The sequence below is a fragment of the Cebidichthys violaceus genome, unplaced genomic scaffold (assembly GCF_023349555.1).
Source record: "Cebidichthys violaceus isolate CVI_PGR_0920_01 unplaced genomic scaffold, fCebVio1.0.p SCAF_12, whole genome shotgun sequence".
NCBI lineage: Eukaryota > Metazoa > Chordata > Actinopteri > Perciformes > Stichaeidae > Cebidichthys > Cebidichthys violaceus.
Genome location: NW_027176285.1, coordinates 1603546 through 1623623, shown reverse-complemented (window position 1 = coordinate 1623623; position 20078 = coordinate 1603546). Strand labels below are relative to the sequence as shown.

Below are 20078 nucleotides of genomic sequence, written 5' to 3'. Positions count from 1 at the left end.
AAACGGTCATAGTATAGCATGTCGAAAAAAGGGAAAAACGGTAATAGTATAGCATGTCGAAAAAAGTGAAAAACGGTCATAGTATAGCACGTCGAAAAAAGACAAAAAACAGTCATAGTATATTATGTCAAAAACAGTCATAGAATAGCCTGTCGAAAGCAGTCATAGTATAGCATGTCGAAAAAAGTCAAAAAACAGTCATAGTATATTATGTCAAAAACAGTCATAGAATAGCCTGTCGAAAGCAGTCATAGTATAGCCTGTCGAAAAAAGTGAAAAACGGTCATAGTATAGCATGTCGAAAAAAGTCAAAAAACAGTCATAGTATATTATGTCAAAAACAGTCATAGTATAGCCTGTCGAAAGCAGTCATAGTATAGCCTGTCGAAAAAAGTGAAAAACGGTCATAGTATAGCATGTCGAAAAAAGTGAAAAACGGTCATAGTATAGCATGTCGAAAAAAGTCAAAAAACAGTCATAGTATAGCATGTCGAAAAAAGTCAAAAAACGGTAATAGTATATTATGTCAAAAACAGTCATAGTATAGCCTGTCGAAAGCAGTCATAGTATAGCCTGTCGAAAAAAGTGAAAAACGGTCATCGTATAGCATGTCGAAAAAAGTGAAAAACGGTCATAATATAGCATGTCGAAAAAAGTGAAAAACGGTCATAGTATATTATGTCAAAAACAGTCATAGTATAGCCTGTCGAAAGAAGTCATAGTATAGCCTGTCGAAAAAAGTGAAAAACGGTCATAGTATATTATGTCAAAAACAGTCATAGTATAGCCTGTCGAAAGCAGTCACAGTATAGCCTGTCAAAAAAAGTGAAAAACGGTCATAGTATAGCATGTCGAAAAAAGTGAAAAACGGTCATAGTATATTATGTCAAAAACAGTCATAGTATAGCCTGTCGAAAGCAGTCATAGTATAGCCTGTCGAAAAAAGTGAAAAACGGTCATAGTATAGCATGTCGAAAAAAGGGAAAAACGGTAATAGTATAGAATGTCGAAAAAAGTGAAAAACGGTCATAGTATAGCACGTCGAAAAAAGACAAAAAACAGTCATAGTATATTATGTCAAAAACAGTCATAGAATAGCCTGTCGAAAGCAGTCATAGTATAGCCTGTCGAAAAAAGTGAAAAACAGTCATAGTATAGGATGTTGAAAAAAGTGAAAAACAGTCATAGTATAGCCTGTCGAAAGCAGTCATAGTATAGCATGTCGAAAAAAGTGAAAAACGGTCATAGTATATTATGTCAAAAACAGTCATAGTATAGCCTGTCGAAAGCAGTCATAGTATAGCCTGTCGAAAAAAGTGAAAAACGGTCATAGTATAGCATGTCGAAAAAAGTCAAAAAACAGTCATAGTATATTATGTCAAAAACAGTCATAGAATAGCCTGTCGAAAGCAGTCATAGTATAGCCTGTCGAAAAAAGTGAAAAACGGTCATAGTATAGCATGTCGAAAAAAGGGAAAAACGGTAATAGTATAGAATGTCGAAAAAAGTGAAAAACGGTCATAGTATAGCACGTCGAAAAAAGACAAAAAACAGTCATAGTATATTATGTCAAAAACAGTCATAGAATAGCCTGTCGAAAGCAGTCATAGTATAGCCTGTCGAAAAAAGTGAAAAACAGTCATAGTATAGGATGTTGAAAAAAGTGAAAAACAGTCATAGTATAGCATGTCGAAAAAAGTCAAAAAACAGTCATAGTATAGCCTGTCGAAAGCAGTCATAGTATAGTATGTCGAAAAAAGTGAAAAACGGTCATAGTATCGCATGTCGAAAAAAGTCAAAAAACAGTCAAAGTATATTATGTCAAAAACAGTCATAGTATAGCCTGTCGAAAGCAGTCATAGTATAGCCTGTCGAAAAAAGTGAAAAACAGTCATAGTATAGGATGTCGAAAAAAGTAAAAAAACAGTCATAGTATATTATGTCAAAAACAGTCATAGTATAGCCTGTCGAAAGCAGTCATAGTATAGCCTGTCGAAAAAAGTGAAAAACGGTCATAGCATAGCCTGTCGAAAAAAGTGAAAAACGGTCATAGTATAGCATGTCGAAAAAAGTCAAAAAAACAGTCATAGTATATTATGTCAAAAACAGTCATAGTATAGCCTGTCGAAAGCAGTCATAGTATAGGCTGTCGAAAAAAGTGAAAAACGGTCATAGTATAGCATGTCGAAAAAAGGGAAAAACGGTAATAGTATAGCATGTCGAAAAAAGTGAAAAACGGTCATAGTATAGCACGTCGAAAAAAGACAAAAAACAGTCATAGTATATTATGTCAAAAACAGTCATAGAATAGCCTGTCGAAAGCAGTCATAGTATAGCATGTCGAAAAAAGTCAAAAAACAGTCATAGTATATTATGTCAAAAACAGTCATAGAATAGCCTGTCGAAAGCAGTCATAGTATAGCCTGTCGAAAAAAGTGAAAAACGGTCATAGTATAGCATGTCGAAAAAAGTCAAAAAACAGTCATAGTATATTATGTCAAAAACAGTCATAGTATAGCCTGTCGAAAGCAGTCATAGTATAGCCTGTCGAAAAAAGTGAAAAACAGTCATAGCATAGCCTGTCGAAAAAAGTCAAAAAACAGTCATAGTATAGCATGTCGAAAAAAGTCAAAAAACAGTCATAGTATATTATGTCATAAACAGTCATAGTATAGCCTGTCGAAAGCAGTCACAGTATAGCCTGTCGAAAAAAGTGAAAAACGGTCATAGTACAGCATGTCGAAAAAAGTGAAAAACGGTCATAGTATAGCATGTCGAAAAAAGTCAAAAAACAGTCATAGTATATTATGTCAAAAACAGTCATAGTATAGCCTGTCGAAAGCAGTCATGGTATAGCCTGTCGAAAAAAGTGAAAAACGGTCATAGTATAGCATGTCGAAAAAAGTCAAAAAACAATCATAGTATATTATGTTGAAAGCAGTCATAGTATAGCCTGTCGAAAGCAGTCATAGTATAGCATGTCGAAAAAAGTGAAAAACGGTCATAGTATAGCATGTCGAAAAAAGTGAAAAACGGTCATAGTATAGCATGTCGAAAAAAGTCAAAAAACAGTCATAGTATAGCATGTCGAAAAAAGTCAAAAAACGGTAATAGTATATTATGTCAAAAACAGTCATAGTATAGCCTGTCGAAAGCAGTCATAGTATAGCCTGTCGAAAAAAGTGAAAAACGGTCATCGTATAGCATGTCGAAAAAAGTGAAAAACGGTCATAATATAGCATGTCGAAAAAAGTGAAAAACGGTCATAGTATATTATGTCAAAAACAGTCATAGTATAGCCTGTCGAAAGAAGTCATAGTATAGCCTGTCGAAAAAAGTGAAAAACGGTCATAGTATATTATGTCAAAAACAGTCATAGTATAGCCTGTCGAAAGCAGTCACAGTATAGCCTGTCAAAAAAAGTGAAAAACGGTCATAGTATAGCATGTCGAAAAAAGTGAAAAACGGTCATAGTATATTATGTCAAAAACAGTCATAGTATAGCCTGTCGAAAGCAGTCATAGTATAGCCTGTCGAAAAAAGTGAAAAACGGTCATAGTATAGCATGTCGAAAAAAGGGAAAAACGGTAATAGTATAGAATGTCGAAAAAAGTGAAAAACGGTCATAGTATAGCACGTCGAAAAAAGACAAAAAACAGTCATAGTATATTATGTCAAAAACAGTCATAGAATAGCCTGTCGAAAGCAGTCATAGTATAGCCTGTCGAAAAAAGTGAAAAACAGTCATAGTATAGGATGTTGAAAAAAGTGAAAAACAGTCATAGTATAGCCTGTCGAAAGCAGTCATAGTATAGCATGTCGAAAAAAGTGAAAAACGGTCATAGTATATTATGTCAAAAACAGTCATAGTATAGCCTGTCGAAAGCAGTCATAGTATAGCCTGTCGAAAAAAGTGAAAAACGGTCATAGTATAGCATGTCGAAAAAAGTCAAAAAACAGTCATAGTATATTATGTCAAAAACAGTCATAGAATAGCCTGTCGAAAGCAGTCATAGTATAGCCTGTCGAAAAAAGTGAAAAACGGTCATAGTATAGCATGTCGAAAAAAGGGAAAAACGGTAATAGTATAGAATGTCGAAAAAAGTGAAAAACGGTCATAGTATAGCACGTCGAAAAAAGACAAAAAACAGTCATAGTATATTATGTCAAAAACAGTCATAGAATAGCCTGTCGAAAGCAGTCATAGTATAGCCTGTCGAAAAAAGTGAAAAACAGTCATAGTATAGGATGTTGAAAAAAGTGAAAAACAGTCATAGTATAGCATGTCGAAAAAAGTCAAAAAACAGTCATAGTATAGCCTGTCGAAAGCAGTCATAGTATAGTATGTCGAAAAAAGTGAAAAACGGTCATAGTATCGCATGTCGAAAAAAGTCAAAAAACAGTCAAAGTATATTATGTCAAAAACAGTCATAGTATAGCCTGTCGAAAGCAGTCATAGTATAGCCTGTCGAAAAAAGTGAAAAACAGTCATAGTATAGGATGTCGAAAAAAGTAAAAAAACAGTCATAGTATATTATGTCAAAAACAGTCATAGTATAGCCTGTCGAAAGCAGTCATAGTATAGCCTGTCGAAAAAAGTGAAAAACGGTCATAGCATAGCCTGTCGAAAAAAGTGAAAAACGGTCATAGTATAGCATGTCGAAAAAAGTCAAAAAAACAGTCATAGTATATTATGTCAAAAACAGTCATAGTATAGCCTGTCGAAAGCAGTCATAGTATAGGCTGTCGAAAAAAGTGAAAAACGGTCATAGTATAGCATGTCGAAAAAAGGGAAAAACGGTAATAGTATAGCATGTCGAAAAAAGTGAAAAACGGTCATAGTATAGCACGTCGAAAAAAGACAAAAAACAGTCATAGTATATTATGTCAAAAACAGTCATAGAATAGCCTGTCGAAAGCAGTCATAGTATAGCATGTCGAAAAAAGTCAAAAAACAGTCATAGTATATTATGTCAAAAACAGTCATAGAATAGCCTGTCGAAAGCAGTCATAGTATAGCCTGTCGAAAAAAGTGAAAAACGGTCATAGTATAGCATGTCGAAAAAAGTCAAAAAACAGTCATAGTATATTATGTCAAAAACAGTCATAGTATAGCCTGTCGAAAGCAGTCATAGTATAGCCTGTCGAAAAAAGTGAAAAACAGTCATAGCATAGCCTGTCGAAAAAAGTCAAAAAACAGTCATAGTATAGCATGTCGAAAAAAGTCAAAAAACAGTCATAGTATATTATGTCATAAACAGTCATAGTATAGCCTGTCGAAAGCAGTCACAGTATAGCCTGTCGAAAAAAGTGAAAAACGGTCATAGTACAGCATGTCGAAAAAAGTGAAAAACGGTCATAGTATAGCATGTCGAAAAAAGTCAAAAAACAGTCATAGTATATTATGTCAAAAACAGTCATAGTATAGCCTGTCGAAAGCAGTCATGGTATAGCCTGTCGAAAAAAGTGAAAAACGGTCATAGTATAGCATGTCGAAAAAAGTCAAAAAACAATCATAGTATATTATGTTGAAAGCAGTCATAGTATAGCCTGTCGAAAGCAGTCATAGTATAGCATGTCGAAAAAAGTGAAAAACGGTCATAGTATAGCATGTCGAAAAAAGTCAAAAAACAGTCATAGTATATTATGTCAAAAACAGTCATAGAATAGCCTGTCGAAAGCAGTCATAGTATAGCCTGTCGAAAAAAGTCAAAAAACAGTCATAGTATATTATGTCAAAAACAGTCATAGAATAGCCTGTCGAAAGCAGTCATAGTATAGCCTGTCGAAAAAAGTGAAAAACGGTCATAGTATAGCATGTCGAAAAAAGTGAAAAACGGTCATAGTATAGCATGTCGAAAAAAGTCAAAAAACAGTCATAGTATATTATGTCAAAAACAGTCATAGTATAGCCTGTCGAAAGCAGTCATAGTATAGTATGTCGAAAAAAGTGAAAAACGGTCATAGTATCGCATGTCGAAAAAAGTCAAAAAACAGTCAAAGTATATTATGTCAAAAACAGTCATAGTATAGCCTGTCGAAAGCAGTCATAGTATAGCCTGTCGAAAAAAGTGAAAAACGGTCATAGTATAGCATGTCGAAAAAAGTCAAAAAACAGTCATAGTATATTATGTCAAAAACAGTCATAGTATAGCCTGTCGAAAGCAGTCATAGTATAGCCTGTCGAAAAACGGTCAGAGTATAACATGTCGAAAACAGTGAAAAACGGTCATAGTATAGCATGTCGAAAAAAGTCAAAAAACAGTCATAGTATATTATGTCAAAAACAGTCATAGTATAGCCTGTCGAAAGCAGTCATAGTATAGTATGTCGAAAAAAGTGAAAAACAGTCATAGCATAGCCTGTCGAAAAAAGTCATAGTATAGCATGTCGAAAAAAGTCAAAAAACAGTCATAGTATATTATGTCATAAACAGTCATAGTATAGCCTGTCGAAAGCAGTCACAGTATAGCCTGTCGAAAAAAGTGAAAAACGGTCATAGTACAGCATGTCGAAAAAAGTGAAAAACGGTCATAGTATAGCATGTCGAAAAAAGTCAAAAAACAGTCATAGTATATTATGTCAAAAACAGTCATAGTATAGCCTGTCGAAAGCAGTCATGGTATAGCCTGTCGAAAAAAGTGAAAAACGGTCATAGTATAGCATGTCGAAAAAAGTCAAAAAACAATCATAGTATATTATGTTGAAAGCAGTCATAGTATAGCATGTCGAAAAAAAGTCAAAAAACAGTCATAGTATATTATGTCAAAAACAGTCATAGAATAGCCTGTCAAAAGCAGTCATAGTATAGCCTGTCGAAAAAAGTGAAAAACGGTCATAGTATAGCATGTCGAAAAAAGTCAAAAAACAATCATAGTATATTATGTTGAAAGTAGTCATAGTATAGCCTGTCGAAAGCAGTCATAGTATAGCATGTCGAAAAAAGTGAAAAACGGTCATAGTATAGCATGTCGAAAAAAGTCAAAAAACAGTCATAGTATATTATGTCAAAAACAGTCATAGAATAGCCTGTCGAAAAAAGTCAAAAAACAGTCATAGTATATTATGTCAAAAACAGTCATAGAATAGCCTGTCGAAAGCAGTCATAGTATAGCCTGTCGAAAAAAGTGAAAAACGGTCATAGTATAGCATGTCGAAAAAAGTGAAAAACGGTCATAGTATAGCATGTCGAAAAAAGTCAAAAAACAGTCATAGTATAGCATGTCGAAAAAAGTCAAAAAACGGTAATAGTATATTATGTCAAAAACAGTCATAGTATAGCCTGTCGAAAGCAGTCATAGTATAGCCTGTCGAAAAAAGTGAAAAACGGTCATCGTATAGCATGTCGAAAAAAGTGAAAAACGGTCATAATATAGCATGTCGAAAAAAGTGAAAAACGGTCATAGTATATTATGTCAAAAACAGTCATAGTATAGCCTGTCGAAAGAAGTCATAGTATAGCCTGTCGAAAAAAGTGAAAAACGGTCATAGTATATTATGTCAAAAACAGTCATAGTATAGCCTGTCGAAAGCAGTCACAGTATAGCCTGTCAAAAAAAGTGAAAAACGGTCATAGTATAGCATGTCGAAAAAAGTGAAAAACGGTCATAGTATATTATGTCAAAAACAGTCATAGTATAGCCTGTCGAAAGCAGTCATAGTATAGCCTGTCGAAAAAAGTGAAAAACGGTCATAGTATAGCATGTCGAAAAAAGGGAAAAACGGTAATAGTATAGAATGTCGAAAAAAGTGAAAAACGGTCATAGTATAGCACGTCGAAAAAAGACAAAAAACAGTCATAGTATATTATGTCAAAAACAGTCATAGAATAGCCTGTCGAAAGCAGTCATAGTATAGCCTGTCGAAAAAAGTGAAAAACAGTCATAGTATAGGATGTTGAAAAAAGTGAAAAACAGTCATAGTATAGCCTGTCGAAAGCAGTCATAGTATAGTATGTCGAAAAAAGTCAAAAAACAGTCAAAGTATATTATGTCAAAAACAGTCATAGTATAGCCTGTCGAAAGCAGTCATAGTATAGCCTGTCGAAAAAAGTGAAAAACGGTCATAGTATAGCATGTCAAAAACAGTCATAGTATAACATGTCGAAAGAAGTGAAAAACAGTCATAGTATAGGATGTCGAAAAAAGTCAAAAAACAATCATAGTATATTATGTCGAAAACAGTCATAGTATAACATGTCAAAAGAAGTGAAAAACAGTCATAGTATAGCATGTCGAAAAAAGTAAAAAAACAGTCATAGTATAGCCTGTCAAAAGCAGTCATAGTATAGCCTGTCGAAAATCGGTCAGAGTATAACATGTCGAAAAAAGTGAAAAACGGTGATAGTATAGCCTGTCGAAAAAAGTGAAAAACGGTCAAAGTATGTCGAAAAGAGTTATGTATGATGGACATTTATTGGATAGAAAATACTGCGGCCTCTGTCTCCCACACAATCTGAGTTGTTACAGGGTGTGTCCGCATGTATCATTGGCATGGGGTCCAGGAATGGAGGAGAAGGACATGGCTGACTGGCTGGATAGGCAGACTGAACTCACTGACTTAAGGCCCACGGAGGATCCTGATAAACTGTACAGTATAAAGGGCGATGTATACAAAACAAGGTGTACATCATTGCCAACAGTAAAAAGAGTCACTCATCTTATGTTTGATAAGAAAACCCACCATGGTTTAAAATGTTCCATCTGTCGACATGGCTGAGCTGTCCGAGGTGTCCTCCTCTTTATGGTCAGCGCACAAATATGACGTAGGACTGGTGAGGGCTGCGGCACCTCTGGTGGTTCACCAAAAATCTTATTTCTGTCCATGCATGAAGCAATATCCACTCAAACAAGAGGCTATTGATGGTATTACACCCATTCTTGAGTCTTTATTGAAGGCTGGTGTAATAGTCAAATGTGATGATTCACCGGTGCGCACACCTATTTTTTATTTAATTGAAAGAAAATTTGAGACCTGGGGGGAACCGACTGAGTGACGATTTGTTTAAGATTTACAAGCAGTTAATGCTTCGGTGCAACCGCGAGCACCTCAAGTTTCTAATCCACACCATTGTGTCACTCATCCCTCCAGACACGACTCATTTTTCCGTCGTCGGCTTGGCCAATGCATTATTTTTTCCTGTACCTGTGTACAAAGACAGTAAATTTTGGTTTGTCTAAACCACAAATTAAGAAATAAATGAGCTTTTTTAGGAATGACGTCATAGTATAGACAATGGATCCCAACTATTCAGAAAGAGAGGCATCCTTCTCTTTCATGATTCATGGTTAACATCTTTCTCCGCAGAACAAAGTGACCTGGACTGACTCCTCGACTGCTGCCTTTAACGACAAAGAGTGCTTTACTGTCAGCTCTGACACTTGGACTACCTAAACTTGACACACGGTTCACACAGTACGTTGACCAAAGAGACGGTTACATGACATCAGTTTTGACTCAGGAACATGGGGGGACAGAGACCTGTTGCATATTTCTCTACTAGACTAGACCCTGCAGCAGCTGACCTTCCTCTGTCAAAGTGTCTGCTGCTGCTTGTAGTGAGCTCACACTCAAGGTTCCTGATGCTGTATCACACAGATTAGATTAATACATTATATTTGCCTAACATTACTGTGAAACAATGTACTATCCTTAATCCTGCTACTCTTTTTCCTACTGCAGCAGATGGAGAGGATGGACACGCCCACCGAATGCTGATTTAGAACTGTTAGTGGACGGTTTGGCATCACGCTCGCCGGACACGTGAGCAGGGTTGTTGGTTCTGCTGTAGTCTCATCATATGACACCCTGTGCAGCAGAGTTGGCTCAAGCTGCAGAACCTGTGGCTCTTACAGAAGTCTGTAAGCTCGCTGGCAACAAAACAGTTAACATTTACACTGACATTTTTTGTGTAATACTTATGTTTATTATAGCTTTCTATTTTAGAAATATAATCTCACAAAACAGCTAATTGACAGGTGATTCTGGATGTTTATTACATACTTGAATGGTAGAATTTCTTACAAATTGATTATTGTTTATTATAAAACTCACTGACATGTCTCATTATACAGTTTAACAGAGATGGAGGTCCGATGTCTGTCTTTCACCTCATCTCAGGAGATTTATTTTGCCATGTTGATGTTAACATTCCCTAGCTGGCTACAACATTGAGTTGCTTGGAACTCACAAAAACAGCTAATGTTGTAACCTTATTGATTAATGATGTGCATATGTAAACCATTCTGGGTAATGTGTTGATGTTTTGATAAATTGTAAATGCTGTAATGGCCAAAGGGGAAATTGTTGGGAGAAATTTATCATACCGTTCTCTTAGTTAACTTGTATTGCTTAAAACCTGCAAAAATGCAGACGAGGCCAACCAGACTAATTTAAGAACTAATAAGAAATTATCTCATATCAAAGGTATTTTAGCATTCCTGGCTTGCTGCAGTGTCATCCTGATCTCATCACCTAACACTCTTCCCACCAAAAGGCTGGAATCTGGCCTTGGTGGGTGCATCGGCAGACAGAGGACGACGACATCTGCCAAGGGGGGGTGAGAGGAGACAGGATAATGTGTATATATATACTCTGTTTTGTCTATTCATTGTTGTTAGACCTCAGAACCATCCGTGGGGAAAGCGCTCTATCCATTCAGCTGAATTATTACAAACTGTATGTTCATTAAATATGTTTTATATTTAAGAGTTTTCTCATCTCAGTTATTTCTCAAAGGGAAGTTAAAAAGATTTTTTTTCCACCACAAAAAACAGTCATAGCATATTATGTCAAAAACAGTCATAATATAGCCTGTCGAAAGCAGTCATAGTATAGCCTGTCGAAAAAAGTGAAAAACGGTCATAGTATATTATGTCAAAAACAGTCATAGTACAGCCTGTCGAAAAAAGTGAAAAACGGTCATAGTATAGCATGTCGAAAAAAGTCAAAAAACAGTCATAGTATATTATGTCAAAAACAGTCATAGTATAGCCTGTCGAAAGAAGTCATGGTATAGCCTGTCGAAAAAAGTGAAAAACGGTCATAGTATAGCATGTTGAAAAAAGTCAAAAAACAGTCATAGTATATTATGTCAAAAACAGTCATAATATAGCCTGTCGAAAGCAGTCATAATATAGCCTGTCGAAAAAAGTGAAAAACGGTCATAGTATAGCATGTCAAAAAAAGTGAAAAACGGTCATAGTATAGCATGTCAAAAAAAGTGAAAAACGGTCATAGTATAGCATGTCGAAAGCAGTCATAGTATAGCCTGTCGAAAAAAGTGAAAAACGGTCATAGTATAGCATGTCGAAAAAAGTGAAAAACGGTCATAGTATAGCATGTCGAAAAAAGTCAAAAAACAGTCATAGTATATTATGTCAAAAACAGTCATAGTATAGCCTGTCGAAAGCAGTCATAGTATAGCCTGTCGAAAAAAGTGAAAAACGGTCATAGTATAGCATGTCGAAAAAAGTGAAAAACGGTCATAGTATAGCATATCGAAAAAAGTAAAAAAACAGTCATAGTATATTATGTCAAAAACAGTCATAGTATCGCCTGTTGAAAGCAGTCATGGTATAGCCTGTCGAAAAAAGGGAAAAATGGTCATAGTATAGCATGTCGAAAAAAGTCAAAAAACAGTCATAGTATATTATGTCGAAAACAGTCATAGTATAGCGTGTCGAAAGCAGTCATAGTATAGCCTGTCGAAAAAAGTGAAAAACGGTCATAGTATAGCATGTCGAAAAAAGTAAAAAAACGGTCATAGTATATTATGTCAAAAACAGTCATAGTATAGCCTGTCGAAAGCAGTCATGGTATAGCCTGTCGAAAAAAGTGAAAAACAGTCATAGTATAGCATGTCAAAAACAGTCATAGTATAGCCTGTCGAAAGCAGTCATGGTATAGTCTGTCGAAAAATGTGAAAAACAGTCATAGTATAGCATGTTGAAAAAAGTCAAAAAACAGTCATAGGCTATATTATGACTGTTTTTGACATTATATGCTGTCGAAAGCAGTCATAGTATAGCCTGTCGAAAAAAGTGAAAAACGGTCATAGTATAGCATGTCAAAAAAAGTGAAAAACGGTCATAGTATAGCATGTCGAAAAAAGTCAAAAAACAGTCATAGTATATTATGTCAAAAACAGTCATAGTATAGCCTGTCGAAAGCAGTCATAGTATAGCCTGTCGAAAAAAGTGAAAAACGGTCATAGTATAGCATGTCGAAAAAAGTGAAAAACGGTCATAGTATAGCATGTCGAAAAAAGTCAAAAAACAATCATAGTATATTATGTCGAAAACAGTCATAGTATAGCGTGTCGAAAGCAGTCATAGTATAGCCTGTCGAAAAAAGTGAAAAACGGTCATAGTATAGCATGTCAAAAAAAGTGAAAAACGGTCATAGTATAGCATGTCGAAAGCAGTCATAGTATAGCCTGTCGAAAAAAGTGAAAAACGGTCATAGTATAACATGTCGAAAAAAGTGAAAAACGGTCATAGTATAGCATGTCGAAAAAAGTCAAAAAACAGTCATAGTATATTATGTCAAAAACAGTCATAGTATAGCCTGTCGAAAAAAGTGAAAAACGGTCATAGTATAGCATGTCGAAAGCAGTCATAGTATAGCCTGTCGAAAAAAGTGAAAAACAGTCATAGTATAGCATGTTGAAAAAAGTCAAAAAACAGTCATAGTATATTATGTCAAAAACAGTCATAGTATCGCCTGTCGAAAGCAGTCATGGTATAGCCTGTCGAAAAAAGTGAAAAACGGTCACAGTATAGCATGTCGAAAAAAGTGAAAAACGGTCATAGTATAGCATGTCGAAAAAAGTCAAAAAACAGTCATAGTATATTATGTCAAAACAGTCATAGTATAGCCTGTCGAAAGCAGTCATAGTATAGCCTGTCGAAAAAAGTGAAAAACGGTCATAGTATAGCATATCGAAAAAAGTAAAAAAACAGTCATAGTATATTATGTCAAAAACAGTCATAGTATCGCCTGTTGAAAGCAGTCATGGTATAGCCTGTCGAAAAAAGGGAAAAATGGTCATAGTATAGCATGTCGAAAAAAGTCAAAAAACAGTCATAGTATATTATGTCGAAAACAGTCATAGTATAGCGTGTCGAAAGCAGTCATAGTATAGCCTGTCGAAAAAAGTGAAAAACGGTCATAGTATAGCATGTCGAAAAAAGTAAAAAAACGGTCATAGTATATTATGTCAAAAACAGTCATAGTATAGCCTGTCGAAAGCAGTCATGGTATAGCCTGTCGAAAAAAGTGAAAAACAGTCATAGTATAGCATGTCAAAAACAGTCATAGTATAGCCTGTCGAAAGCAGTCATGGTATAGTCTGTCGAAAAATGTGAAAAACAGTCATAGTATAGCATGTTGAAAAAAGTGAAAAAACAGTCATAGGCTATATTATGACTGTTTTTGACATTATATGCTGTCGAAAGCGGTCATAGTATAGCATGTCGAAAAAAGTCAAAAAACAGTCATAGTATATTATGTCAAAAACAGTCATAGTATAGCCTGTCGAAAGCAGTCATAGTATAGCCTGTCGAAAAAAGGGAAAAATGGTCATAGTATAGCATGTCTAAAAAAGTGAAAAACGGTCATAGTATAGCATGTTGAAAAAAGTCAAAAAACAGTCATAGCATATTATGTCAAAAACAGTCATAATATAGCCTGTCGAAAGCAGTCATAGTATAGCCTGTCGAAAAAAGGGAAAAATGGTCATAGTATAGCATGTCTAAAAAAGTGAAAAACGGTCATAGTATAGCATATCGAAAAAAGTCAAAAAACAGTCATAGTATATTATGTCAAAAACAGTCATAGTATCGCCTGTCGAAAAAAGGGAAAAATGGTCATAGTATAACATGTCGAAAAAAGTGAAAAACGGTCATAGTATAGCATGTCGAAAAAAGTCAAAAAACAGTCATAGTATATTATGTCAAAAACAGTCATAATATAGCCTGTCGAAAGCAGTCATAGTATAGCCTGTCGAAAAAAGTGAAAAACGGTCATAGTATAGCATGTCGAAAAAAAGTGAAAAACGGTCATAGTATAGCATGTCGAAAAAAGTCAAAAAACAGTCATAGTATATTATGTCAAAAACAGTCATAGTATAGCCTGTCGAAAAAAGTGAAAAACGGTCATAGTATAGCATGTCGAAAAAAGTGAAAAACGGTCATAGTATAGCATGTCGAAAGCAGTCATAGTATAGCCTGTCGAAAAAAGTGAAAAACAGTCATAGTATAGCATGTTGAAAAAAGTCAAAAAACAGTCATAGTATATTATGTCAAAAACAGTCATAGTATCGCCTGTCGAAAGCAGTCATGGTATAGCCTGTCGAAAAAAGTGAAAAACGGTCATAGTATAGCATGTCGAAAAAAGTGAAAAACGGTCATAGTATAGCATGTCGAAAAAAGTCAAAAAACAGTCATAGTATATTATGTCAAAAACAGTCATAGTATAGCCTGTCGAAAGCAGTCATAGTATAGCCTGTCGAAAAAAGTGAAAAACGGTCATAGTATAGCATGTCGAAAAAAGTCAAAAAACAGTCATAGTATATTATGTCAAAAACAGTCATAGTATAGCCTGTCGAAAGCAGTCATAGTATAGCCTGTCGAAAAAAGTGAAAAACGGTCATAGTATAGCATATCGAAAAAAGTAAAAAAACAGTCATAGTATATTATGTCAAAAACAGTCATAGTATCGCCTGTTGAAAGCAGTCATGGTATAGCCTGTCGAAAAAAGGGAAAAATGGTCATAGTATAGCATGTCGAAAAAAGTCAAAAAACAGTCATAGTATATTATGTCGAAAACAGTCATAGTATAGCGTGTCGAAAGCAGTCATAGTATAGCCTGTCGAAAAAAGTGAAAAACGGTCATAGTATAGCATGTCGAAAAAAGTAAAAAAACAGTCATAGTATATTATGTCAAAAACAGTCATAGTATAGCCTGTCGAAAGCAGTCATAGTATAGCCTGTCGAAAGCAGTCATAGTATAGCCTGTCGAAAAAAGTGAAAAACGGTCATAGTATAGCATGTCGAAAAAAGTGAAAAACGGTCATAGTATAGCATATCGAAAAAAGTCAAAAAACAGTCATAGTATATTATGTCAAAAACAGTCATAGTATCGCCTGTCGAAAGCAGTCATGGTATAGCCTGTCGAAAAAAGTGAAAAACGGTCATAGTATAGCATGTCGAAAAAAGTCAAAAAACAGTCATAGTATATTATGTCAAAAACAGTCATAGTATCGCCTGTCGAAAGCAGTCATGGTATAGCCTGTCGAAAAAAGTGAAAAACGGTCATAGTATAGCATGTCGAAAAAAGTGAAAAACGGTCATAGTATAGCATGTCGAAAAAAGTCAAAAAACAATCATAGTATATTATGTCGAAAACAGTCATAGTATAGCGTGTCGAAAGCAGTCATAGTATAGCCTGTCGAAAAAAGTGAAAAACGGTCATAGTATAGCATGTCAAAAAAAGTGAAAAACGGTCATAGTATAGCATGTCGAAAAAAGTCAAAAAACAATCATAGTATATTATGTCGAAAACAGTCATAGTATAGCGTGTCGAAAGCAGTCATAGTATAGCCTGTCGAAAAAAGTGAAAAACGGTCATAGTATAGCATGTCGAAAAAAGTCAAAAAACAATCATAGTATATTATGTCAAAAACAGTCATAGTATAGCCTGTCGAAAGCAGTCATAGTATAGCCTGTCGAAAAACGGTCAGAGTATAACATGTCGAAAAAAGTGAAAAACGGTCATAGTATAACATGTCGAAAAAAGTGAAAAACGGTCATAGTATAGCATGTCGAAAAAAGTCAAAAAACGGTCATAGTATATTATGTCAAAAACAGTCATAGTATAGCCTGTCGAAAGCAGTCATGGTATAGCCTGTCGAAAAAAGTGAAAAACAGTCATAGTATAGCATGTCAAAAAAAGTGAAAAACGGTCATAGTATAGCATGTCGAAAAAAGTCAAAAAACAGTCATAGTATATTATGTCAAAAACAGTCATAGTATAGCCTGTCGAAAGCAGTCATAGTATAGCATGTCGAAAAAAGTGAAAAACGGTCATAGTATAGCATGTCGAAAAAAGTCAAAAAACAGTAATTGTATATTATGTCAAAAACAGTCATAGTATAGCCTGTCGAAAGAAGTCACGGTATAGCCTGTCGAAAAAAGTGAAAAACGGTCATAGTATATTATGTCAAAAACAGTCATAATATAGCCTGTCGAAAGCAGTCATAGTATTGCCTGTCGAAAAAAGTGAAAAACGGTCATAGTATAGCATGTCGAAAAAAGTGACAAAAACGGTCATAGTATAGCATGTCGAAAAAAGTCAAAAAACAGTCATAGTATATTATGTCAAAAACAGTCATAGTATAGCCTGTCGAAAGCAGTCATAGTATAGCCTGTCGAAAAAAGTGAAAAACAGTCATAGTATAGCATGTTGAAAAAAGTCAAAAAAACAGTCATAGCATATTATGTCAAAAACAGTCATAATATAGCTTGTCGAAAGCAGTCATAGTATAGCCTGTCGAAAAAAGTGAAAAACGGTCATAGTATAGCATATCGAAAAAAGTCAAAAAACAGTCATAGTATATTATGTCAAAAACAGTCATAGTATCGCCTGTCAAAAGCAGTCATGGTATAGCCTGTCGAAAAAAGTGAAAAACGGTCATAGTATAGCATGTCGAAAAAAGTCAAAAAACAGTCATAGTATATTATGTCAAAAACAGTCATAGTATAGCCTGTCGAAAGCAGTCATAGTATAGCCTGTCGAAAAACGGTCATAGTATAGCATGTCGAAAAAAGTGAAAAACGGTCATAGTATAGCATGTCGAAAAAAGTCAAAAAACAGTCATAGTATATTATGTCAAAAACAGTCATAGTATAGCCTGTCGAAAGCAGTCATAGTATAGCCTGTCGAAAAACGGTCATAGTATAGCCTGTCGAAAAAAGTGAAAAACAGTCATAGTATAGCATGTCGAAAAAAGTGAAAAACGGTCATAGTATATTATGTCAAAAACAGTCATAATATAGCCTGTCGAAAGCAGTCATAGTATAGCCTGTCGAAAAACGGTCATAGTATAGCATGTCGAAAAAAGTCAAAAAACAGTCATAGTATATTATGTCAAAAACAGTCATAGTATAGCCTGTCGAAAGCAGTCATAGTATAGCCTGTCGAAAAAAGTGAAAAACGGTCATAGTATAGCATGTTGAAAAAAGTCAAAAAACAGTCATAGTATATTATGTCAAAAACAGTCATAGTATAGCCTGTCGAAAGCAGTCATAGTATAGCCTGTCGAAAAAAGTGAAAAACGGTCATAGTATAGCATGTCGAAAAAAGTCAAAAAACAATCATAGTATATTATGTCAAAAACAGTTATAGTATAGCCTGTCGAAAGCAGTCATAAAGTGAAAAACGGTCATAGTATAGCATGTCGAAAAAAGTCAAAAAACAGTCATAGTATATTATGTCAAAAACAGTCATAGTATAGCCTGTCGAAAGCAGTCATAGTATAGCCTGTCGAAAAACGGTCATAGTATAGCCTGTCGAAAAAAGTTAAAAAACAATCATAGTGTATTATGTCCGTTTTTCACTTTTTTCACCGTTTTTCACGTGTTTCCGTTCTCTGTTTGTCACCATGCTTCTGCCAACTTTAACATTTTATTTATCATCTGAATTTAGCGATATTAGTTCAGACAAAACCCTACTGTCCCAGACCCAGCCTTTGTTAATATTCAGAATTTCCGGTAGATGTAGTGGGAGCAGGGTGTTTGATCCTATAAGCAGCACCAGAGTCGCTGCAAGCTTGTCATCCTGCGTTTACAAGCTACAAGACTTTGTTTAACAAAAATCAATCAAAACCCTAAAATACAGAGTTTTTAACATGTGTCCCATAGTGGCTAGCATGTGGGACCAACCTGCATGTACAGTTAAAACACTTAATTGCTAAAATGTATTCAGCAACTCATTTCCATGCTTTCTAGTATGACAGGAAAAGAAAATGAATCTCAAAACAAATAAGAGGGAGCACAGGAAAGGCAGACGTGCAGAGGAAACGGTAATAACATGCATTATCCCAGACACTGTGTGCACACATTTAAAAAAGTATGATCAAGGGTGTGTGTGTGTGTGTGTGTGTGTGTGTGTGTGTGTGTGTGTGTGTGTGTGTGTGTGTGTGTGTGTGTGTGTGTGTGTGTGTGTGTGTGTGTGTGGCTGAACACGAGTGTGAGAGTAGTAGTTTACCATCCACCAGAGCAGGCTTCACGAGCTCGATGCGGGACACAATTTCTGCCAGGTCAGTGAAGGAAGCATTGGGACATGACACCACCTGAAAGACACAGAAACACATGTATATATATTAAAGTAACACTAAAATAGACTGAGCCAACAAACAGCTAGTCATGCACTGGGTAACTTCAGCAAACGGAGAAAGCAATGATGACTTCTTTTTTTTTTTTTGTTGCCATTTTCAAGACTTTGTTGTCTTATTAATACAAGTTTTAAAACTGCATCCATGACTTTAGCGCCATCCCTATCTTCACAATTAGCCCTCAAGCAAGAAACTAACAAATGAACCTGACTGTTGTCACAACATGTCAATATCAACCCTGCTTTTCTTTTGTCTTTATCCTTATGTTGTTGTTCAGATGGGGGGGGGGGCAAATATCTCATCTTTCTTCATCATTCTGTCTCCGTCCTTGTTAAGTCGGTCCTTTGTCTTACTCTGCCATTGCTGCGGGACAAATCTGTTGTACAGAAAATCTGTTTCCCCTGTACTTTAAGAGCAGACTGATGCATAGTTTTAATGTTATTACTTTAACAGCAGTGTAGCCCAAGGCCTAACATGAGCCCGTTGACGACAGAATACAGCTGAAAATGGCAATATATTGTAGCAATGAGGAAAACATGACAAAAAATATAGTAGACCCATGATGATGATAAACATAAATGGACTACAAATGAGATTACAGTTATCGACCAAACTCAAGAGGATGTGAATTTGGGTGCTGATGCAGAACAGTTACTGAGCTAATGTGTTCGTGACCTAATCAGTTTGATTGCATTTAAGACAAACTATTTCATTCCAACCTGGTAGTTACACGTTTTTAAATAGCTTTGATTAAACCACGAATTCAAGATATTCGAGTTAGAAACGTCTCCTGCTTCACTGCTGTGATGACAATAGTTACATTCTGTAGCTGCTCTGCATTGAATTGTGCTTAAAGGCTCTCTCATCATATACTCTCTACAGCATTCCGTTATGTTGTTCCCTCCCTCCATCCTTACATTGTTCTTGCTTCGGGTGTTGTGGAACTCCTCCTGGTGTCGGTCTTTCAACATTTTGTCCACCACTCCACTGCGACTCCACACGTCAAACACAGTCTTTCCGTGCTGGTATCCCACCTCCTGCATTACACAAACGCTCACATAATCACCATTACTTTTTCTACTGCGAAATCGTTAAAAAGATACACCGGAATACTTTCGTTACTCAAACTTACAGCAATCTCATCAAACTTGCCGAACTCCAGTGTTCCGTATCTGTCGATTGGAGGTCTGATATACTCGCAGTAGTCGCTGCTCTTCACAGACTCCAGCTGCCTAACGCAACACACGTAGGCCAGCCGAGTCTGGATCTCTGCCATGTCTAACACCTAAGACCACAAGAGTAGAAATGGACATTTGTACCACTAGAAACCACCAACAAAAATATCCTCATCGTTATTCATAGGACACGTTTAGTTTTAAAAACGTATCCTTGTCTGTGTCTTTATTTTTAATCAATCCATTACCTTTACTTTCTCGGCTAGGGGGTTGAGGCGTTTCCATAGCAGCCACCAGCCTGAGAGCGAGTCGCCGTAATTAGTGAGGTTGGTTTCATCCCGGCTGCCCACGTCAATAGCTAACACCACTTTGGCCCCCATGGAGCGCGCCACATCAGCTGGGAGGAGAGGAGGAAACGGAAACAACGGCGGGACAGGAGACAGGAGAAAGAGAGACAATCAATCCTACATGAGTGTTAAAATAGCAGCAACGACACGGTCTCAACCCTA

The 20078-nt window shown here is 35.7% G+C and overlaps 1 protein-coding gene across 3 annotated transcripts in view; it reads right to left on the bottom strand.

Annotated features, from left to right (window-relative positions):
* pnpla7a (patatin-like phospholipase domain containing 7a) overlaps window positions 1-20078 on the bottom strand; it is a 47327-nt gene that overhangs the window by 12779 nt on the left and 14470 nt on the right. For all 3 annotated transcript variants that reach the window (XM_068705860.1, XM_068705862.1, XM_068705861.1), the window contains exons 31-34: window positions 19818-19966; window positions 19527-19679; window positions 19312-19431; window positions 18268-18352 (exon numbers count right to left, since the gene is read on the bottom strand). In XM_068705860.1, coding sequence (XP_068561961.1) covers window positions 18268-18352; window positions 19312-19431; window positions 19527-19679; window positions 19818-19966 — 507 coding nt within the window. The remainder of the gene's footprint in view (window positions 1-18267; window positions 18353-19311; window positions 19432-19526; window positions 19680-19817; window positions 19967-20078) is intronic.